This window comes from Coprinopsis cinerea, assembly GCF_000182895.1.
Source record: "Coprinopsis cinerea okayama7#130 chromosome Unknown cont3.37, whole genome shotgun sequence".
NCBI classification, from domain to species: domain Eukaryota; kingdom Fungi; phylum Basidiomycota; class Agaricomycetes; order Agaricales; family Psathyrellaceae; genus Coprinopsis; species Coprinopsis cinerea.
Genome location: NW_003307508.1, coordinates 1 through 7,452, shown reverse-complemented (window position 1 = coordinate 7,452; position 7,452 = coordinate 1). Strand labels below are relative to the sequence as shown.

At 54.6% G+C, this 7,452-nt stretch overlaps 3 protein-coding genes across 3 annotated transcripts; all 3 read left to right on the top strand.

Annotated features, from left to right (window-relative positions):
• Positions 1–172: 172 nt before the first annotated feature.
• On the top strand, positions 173–4,106 carry CC1G_13343 (hypothetical protein; the record flags this gene model as incomplete). The annotated part of the gene is made up of 9 exons (XM_001841527.2): positions 173–202; positions 258–401; positions 457–483; positions 536–1,253; positions 1,303–1,622; positions 1,679–2,170; positions 2,232–2,399; positions 2,542–3,390; positions 3,456–4,106. The coding sequence occupies 9 exons, from the start codon at positions 173–175 to the stop codon at positions 4,104–4,106; spliced, it is 3,399 nt and encodes a 1,132-aa protein (XP_001841579.2).
• A 352-nt stretch (positions 4,107–4,458) lies between these two features.
• Positions 4,459–5,384, top strand: CC1G_13342 (hypothetical protein; the record flags this gene model as incomplete). Its single annotated transcript, XM_001841526.2, has 6 exons — positions 4,459–4,512; positions 4,571–4,651; positions 4,713–4,805; positions 4,872–4,943; positions 5,017–5,088; positions 5,139–5,384. 6 exons carry the CDS (start codon positions 4,459–4,461, stop codon positions 5,382–5,384), a joined length of 618 nt encoding a protein of 205 aa, XP_001841578.2.
• Positions 5,385–6,086: 702 nt separating this feature from the next.
• CC1G_13341 (hypothetical protein) lies at positions 6,087–7,439 on the top strand (the record flags this gene model as incomplete). The annotated part of the gene is made up of 6 exons (XM_001841525.2): positions 6,087–6,338; positions 6,397–6,507; positions 6,559–6,585; positions 6,649–6,714; positions 6,769–7,357; positions 7,426–7,439. The coding sequence occupies 6 exons, from the start codon at positions 6,087–6,089 to the stop codon at positions 7,437–7,439; spliced, it is 1,059 nt and encodes a 352-aa protein (XP_001841577.2).
• Between the last annotated feature and the right edge of the window lie 13 nt (positions 7,440–7,452).

The following is a 7,452-nucleotide window of genomic DNA, read 5'->3' as shown; positions in this document are numbered from 1 at the left end:
GGTGGGTTAAGCGACATCGTTATCGTTGGGACCTCTGGAGGCAAGCGCCGGGCCACACGTCAGGGCACTTCACGTGCGGCGAAGAAGGCCAAGACTGCGGAGCAAGTGAGTACTGGTTTCCAATCCCTGGGTAGAATTGAAACCAACACGTTCGCGCCACCTAAGGGAGACGATGCAGGAAACACCGGCGAGGGCCAGGTCAGTTGGTTTCTATTCCGTGTTCGAGATTGAAACCACCTACTTATCGTTCACTTTAGGGTGATGAAGGGTTAGGGGAGCAGATGGACGTTGACCGTGAAAAGACCATCGAGGCGCCTACCAGTACCAAAGGGGGAAGCATCCAGGGCTCTGAAAAGGGTAAGAAGGCTACCAAGAAAAAGACTGTGACGGTTGACGAAGAGGTGAGGCTTTCTCATTCCTCGTATCGTTGGATGTGACTCAAGCCATGAACATCAGGAACAAAGTATGACCCTCGAGCAACGGGTATGCATTGGATAGCCCACAAACGATCTGACTATACTAACCAGACGGGTAGCTCGAACGTCGTTCAAACATCCATGACGACATGGCTCGCATGCTCGAAGCTCGAGGCGAGGTCGCTGGGCACTACATGGACCTCCAGGTCACTGTGGCCTCGAGCTTCCTGGGCTACGCCCTCGTTTACATGGGCGGTGGGCCTGCCTTCAGCAACCAGCAGCTGCAGACGTTCACCGCCAACCGCAGCAAGTTCCTTCGTCGAGGTATCTACCAGTTCGAGGGGTCCGACGACGCGAACTTGCGCTTTGTATCCACCTTGCCCCTCGAGTACCGCACCTACAACACTCGACCCCTCGTCAAGTCGGTCTTCGACGAACTCATGGCTGCTGGACCAAACCTTGCCCCCCAGGCGTTCGAGCACGCCATCGTTCTCGCCCTTCCCGCATCTGTTATCGACAAGGCCAGCACGTTCTCCGAAGAGCTACCCAAATTCCCTTGGGACGTCAAAAAGCTCCGAATCAACCGCGACGCTGTGGAGGAATACAACAAGAAGCATCCCAACGAACCTGCGGCTGCTCACCTGGTCAACGGCGCCCACCGAGGAGAAGTGACGGAGGCGTTAACGAAGGAAATGCGGGCGGCCTGGGCGGACTTGCTAGCCGCAGCAGCAGAGACCGAGAGTGGAGAGGAGAAGCAGAGGCTTCTCGACGCCATTCGCAAAGACACCAAGCTCCTTGAGGAGACGGGATTATGGTGTGCCAAGATCTACGACTTGGGTAAGTGCAGTGGTTTCCATTTCATACCTGAAGTTGAAACCCGTTTTAGACTTCCTTCGGTCTGCGAAGCACGGTATCGAGGGCTTGCGCATGCTCGCCGCCAATCCAGACTTCGCCTCCTCGCCCGACCGACCCTTTGACACTCTTAGGAACACGGTCACTGTTCTTATCACCCTCCCCGCCGAGTACAAGGTCTGGAAGAAGCAGATCAGCTACCTCCCAAGCGAGCCCCTCCTGCGATCGTTGACAGACGCCCCTGTCGCGCTCGAAAACGTCATCCACACATTTGCCACGGACGCGCACAGCCAGGGAACTCAATGCAAGCTCTCGTACGCATTTTTCGAAAACTACCGAGGGCTAATTGGATCGGTAAGTCGATCGTTCTCGTTCATTGTTTCTCAAATCTCTGAAACCAACCCAAACAGATCATCTCCCCCCTCATTCGCTCGATGTTCCGTCCAGTCTCTTGGCTGGCAGCCCCAGCGAGTGCGGTTCCTGCAGGGTCTTCGTACGATCCATCTTTCGTCCAGATGGATTACGACTCGCTTGGCCCGTCGTTCTGGGAGGCCGTCGACAAGGCCTATGCGGACAAGCTCAAGCCCTTCTTTGTATCGTTTGCGACCCCACGAGTCCATCTGGAAGAAGAGTCGGCGGGATGGCTGAAGGCTGTCTCAGCCTTCTACGACACTGTTCACGGTTGGCTGGTCGAGAACGCCGACAGGGCTAAGAAAGCCGAAGAAACCGGGCTCAAGATCCCTCACCATGACGCTATCCTGCTCATGCCCGAGCGCCTGCGCAAGATTCAAGAGTCGATCGCCAAGAAAGAGGACGGAGAGTGGGCGCTTCCCATCTACGTCCCTCAGTTTGTTTCGAAGTTGGTGGAGGACCTTCGAAGCCGTACTGAGGGTATCAAAGTCGTAAGTCGCTAGGGTCTCGACTCTACCGCCTCTGGGTCACTCACAACCAGTCTGTTTTTAGGTCATTTCCCTCGTCGACCCTGGTTTCCTTGCGCCGATCCACGGCAACAACAAATACGACTACACCATCGAGGATGTAGCTCGGTGGATCGCAACGCATCCCAAGGATGGAGTCACGAACCCCGGCGATCTCATGGAGGACGACTGCTCCGAGGCGATTCTGGACGGGGTAAGTCCGTTTGGTTTCTATTCCAGCCTTCATATTGAAACCCAACCTAACCTCCATCATTCGTTCGATTGTCTTAACCCCAGGTAAGTAAACGTTCCAGGTGTTGGTTTCAAGTTCAGGACGCTAATAGAAACCATGGCAGTTCCGAAAGGTCATTTTTCGCTATCGTAACAGTGCTCTCGTCGATTGGACCAAGGGTTCGTCAGCGTCAGGTTGGCTTGGTAAAGGGGCGCCTATGGGCGTGGGGTTGAGCAAGCTCAGCGCCGTGGTCGAGTACTCCAACCCTGTCCAGGAAGCGGTCAAGTACGTCCCCCTCCTGCTTAGGGAGTACGCTGCGCTCCAGTCGGAGCACGAGGCCAATCATGTCGGCCAGTATCCGGAGCTCGCTCCTTCGGTCAAGGCTCGAAACGGTACCTACTACCCCATCGCACCCAAGTCGATTCCCGACGACAAGCGACCTAAACTCCCCGACGTTTATCCCGAGTACTACAGTTGGGTTGAGGCGCTCCTCACCCGATCTGGGCGCCCTTGGATGGCTTGGACTCCCGGTAAATCCAACCAAGCGCACAACTTGCGTGCCATGTCCGCCACCACCTCGTTCTGGAAGAACCTCGTCGCCCTCCCCAAGCTTGCCGAGATGGTCAAGACTGACGCCCTCACTTGGGCGGTCTACAGCGAGCTCCTCGAGGTTATCCACACCCATCGAAAGGACTGGACCCCATGGCACGGAATTGGGAAGGACAAGCACATTGCGACGTCGGAATCGTCACAGCTCTTCAACGAGCGCAAGGTGCAGGACTACAAAGAAGCCCACGACCTCGACTCCCTTGTACGCGGTCAGACTATCGAAATGGCTCGGTTCTACAACACCCTCGTCCGCTCGTTCGCCATCTCGTACACCGTCAGCGTCAAGGAGAAGGGCAAGCACGTCCAGAAATCGTTTACGCGCATTCCAGTGGGCGCGCGCAATGACTTTATCAGTGCTCTTAGGGTGAGCGGTTTCAATTCAGACTCCGAGATTCCAACCGACAGCTTACCGTTGATCTACTTCTATAGCGCGCCTGTTACAAGTGCATGCTCGAACGCATGCGCTTCTCCAAGGTTACTCTCGCCGGTGGGAAGAAGATGAGGATCGACGCTACCGACCTCACCATTATGGACGACGTCCTCAAGTCCGAGTTCAACATCACTGTACCACCTGAGGACTCGGAAATGTTCATGAGCCTCACCGACCTCCAGAATGCTGTCCGACCGCTGAAGAAGAAGGAGAAGGTTCTCGCCCTCATGGGCCAAGGACCTGCCGAGCTCGTTCGATCGTCGAAACTTGGGGTTGCCGTACCCATTCCCAACGCGCCCAACTACAAGGTCAAGAAGCCCAAGGTCAAGAAGCAAGCCCAGCGTCTCCCCCAAGGTGGGGTCACGTTGATGAACGTTGAAGGGGACAACGACGAGGAGATGGAAAGTGTTCAAGCAGAGGAGAACGAGCATGAGGAGGAGAACGAGGAAAACGAGGACGACGGGGAGCAGGAGGAGGACGACGACGAAAACCAGGGCGAAGACGACGACGAGGATGAGGGCGAAGACGACGAGGGCGACGACGAGGGCGAGGGCGACGACGAGGACGAGGACGAAGACGAAGACGAAGACGAAGACGAAGACGAGGACGAGGACGAAGACGAAGACGAGGGTGAGGGTGACGAGACGTAATTTTACACTGTAGTAGTCCCATTTAACTCAAATGCGAATCTTATTGTGCTGGTTTCTATTCTCCATCGTTGGTTGAAACCGTCTGGTCAGCAGGTAACCGCGCGTACGCATTTGTCGGGTGGTTTCAACTACCTCTCCACTTTAGAAACCATTCGCTAAAGGAAGGGTCTGTCGTACAAGCACGGTCAGTACACATGGTTTTCATTTTCTGGGTTATTTAGAAACCGTATCGAGACTCTGTTACGGTTTCGCTGTACTTAAGCGTCGGGCCGTGAACCTGACGCTTACCAAATCGATGTCGTCGTCTCTTTATTCCGTCCACAATCGGTTACCCAGCAACCACCACCACGCAATGGAGAACAGATCTCATGATAACCTTAACCGCACTGGCGGGATACCAGCTTTGGTGAGTCCCATTCCAATGACCGCGGTGATGCAGCAGCGCTGAGTTCCGTCGTTGCTAGATAGATGTCAGTGATAGCGAAAGCGACATCGGCGGTCGGGAATCGCCCGGGATAATGACCTTAGGCGGGGATGTAGAGTCGGTGAGTGTTTCACCTCCAGGTACCTCGAGAGTCTGATGGAGTTTGGTATTGGGCGTTGTAGGTTAGACGCCGACCCGCCAACGGAACACGCCCAGCGACCCTCGATGAAGGCGAACCGATGGGGAGTGGCGGAGTTGGCGATCCTCCAAGGGAGGTATGTCCCTCACATTAACGCTCTTGGGACCGATACAAGGCTGATTCCGTTGGGCGGGTGTTGTAGCGCGATGGTAGGTCCATCGAGAACCGACGACCACATCTTGCCAACTCACCAGCCCATGCTGATGCATCGATGGTAAGTCGTCTTTGCGTGTATATGAATAACGCTCACTGATTTCCGATTTTGGATACACGCTTCACCCATCAAGACTGCTCCATCCCCTGGGGCTTATGCAGGCGGGACCATAGCAGGGGACCACGCCTCAAACACTGCAGCACCCGTGCGGTTGTCTTTACATTGTAGACGGTCGGACGCTGACATTTCGAATAGGTCATTTCTGGTGTACCCCTTTACCTTGGGGGAGGGCGTCCCCTACCCTCCCAGGTTGATGGTGTCGGTTTCTACAGGCTTAGCCCACTCGCCGACCGCGCTCGCAACACCCGCCCTCTTAACGCGGAAGTTATGCGAATGCTCCTCCAGGACACCCGTTCCACCGACAGCGGGTTCACACTTAATTCCGGTCGCCACCGAATTCCGGAAGACCACTTGGAGCGCGGAGGGGATGAGTCCGCTTAGTTAATTCTACCGTAGACTTTCCTCTTGTTGCAGCTATACATGTACGACCTGTGACACAAAAGGTCTATTCCTTTTCGCAGTCCCATGTCCCTCGGTTTCAACTTGGAATCTGGTTTGGAAACCAGGAGGTATGTGGATAACCGCAATACAGTCAGTGGGTCTGCCACTCTGTCTCGGGCTACAGACCAATGATGGCTATGTATAGGTATAAGGGAAGGGCTTGGCTAGAGGTGTTTTGGCTGGAAACAACTGCCCAGCCTATGCTGGTAGGGATTTGATGAGCACCCCACTACGGCGTTATTTCCGCCCTATTCGTTCCCTCGAAAATATTATATATATAGCCTTTGTGTTGGGCCATGGCCGACGGCTATCTTTCGCCCGACTCCTTGAATACGAAGTAAATTGAACGTTGTATACGACAACCTCTCTTGACTACCGTGCACTTTGACGACACGTTGCTCACATCGTATAGGGGGCTAGATATCCTTGATACCTGAATCCACACTCACAGTGGCCTGAAGACCACACACCATGGTGCACGTAGGGGAAGTATTGTTTGGTATTGTTTGTATTTTGATGATCAGATCGATCAATATGATGATCGATCGGCCAGCTGAGTTTGAAATCAAGGTTTCACCTTAACCACCACCTTCCTTTTTTGGATATTTACTTGCCTTTCTTGCCTATAACCGCCCGAAAAACATGTCGACTTGCAACCACTGCTCCACTGTCTTCCCGAGCTACGAACACCTCCGGGTTCACCGCCGTTCCTGCGACCCCAAAGTCACCGTCCGGTTTCCGAACGGGATCTTTCAGGTTGTTCGCCGTCCAGACGGATTTTTCTACTGCCAGTGTGCTGCCCCAAAATGTGCACGGTCGTTTGCCACCACTCAGGGCATTCGGAATCATGCCTCTAAAAGTGAATTCGACTGGCTTGACAAGCCCCCGGGTCTGGTGCGGTGGTTTCCAATTTCCGAGTGCATTCGAAACCTGACCTCCGAAGATCTTGCAGACCGTCCCGCAGCCCAACCCTGGCGGAGCGGTCAGGGCCACCACTCATGACGGGGGCGAGGATCCAGAGGACGAAGTTCAACGTCCAGCCTCTGGGGATGAAGATCGTCTGGTGAGTTGGTTTCTAATCCTCAAATTTGATTGAAACCGACCGTTTCGACAGCCGTCTCCCCAAGCCAGCTTTCCAACAGTGAGCCCGTCCTTTATTTTCCTGATTATGAGGGTCTAGGCTCAATTTTCTATTAATTTCAAGGCATCTAGCGAAGAAAGCGAGGAGGAAGATGTGATGAGTGTTGATGAGCCTCAGGATCCACACGAGGTTGTTTCTCTTAGCTGCAGGTCCCTAGACCACTGTTTATTGACTGGTTTATAGGCGTCCCACTTTATCGACTTTCCCGCTATCAGAACTATCGGCTGTGTTGTCGAGTCCCGCACTCGGCTCTTGTACTGCCTCAAGTGCAAGGTTATGCTGCCTTACACCTGGCTTCCCGACCACTGGTCCCAAAAACACAAGGGGCTTGGTATTCATCCCAAGCCTAACCAGTTCTTTTCCCTTGGAAAGGAATACAAATTGGCCAAAGAGCTTCCTGAGCTTTGGCTCTCCTTGGAGCCCATTCCCTCCCTCAAGGGTTTGCCTGTTGTCTCCGACTGTGTCCGCTGCCCTCACTGCCGCCACGTCTACCTCGCGTCCAGCCTCGCCTCGCACTGCTCCCGACAGCACCCTGGGCTTCCCGTTCCGACTTCCCTCCCCCGCATCAAGGCGCAACGGCTCAGCAACGGAACCAAGAATCGGCTTTTCGAGGTTACGGAACCATCCGATTCGGACGACTCCTCTGGTGTTGACCTCACCCCGCTGGAAAAGATGTTCTCGGAGCAGCGCGCTGAACGGGACCGCCTCGCTGAGGAGCACCGTTCCAACGAGGTGGATTTCCGGAATGTCAGCCCGTGGCTGATGTACACTGGTTGGCACGAGCACGTTGATCCTTATAACGTCGACGACCTCATCCGACTTGCCGCCTTGCCCTCCAAGCAGGAAAACTCTAACCGGATCACCGAC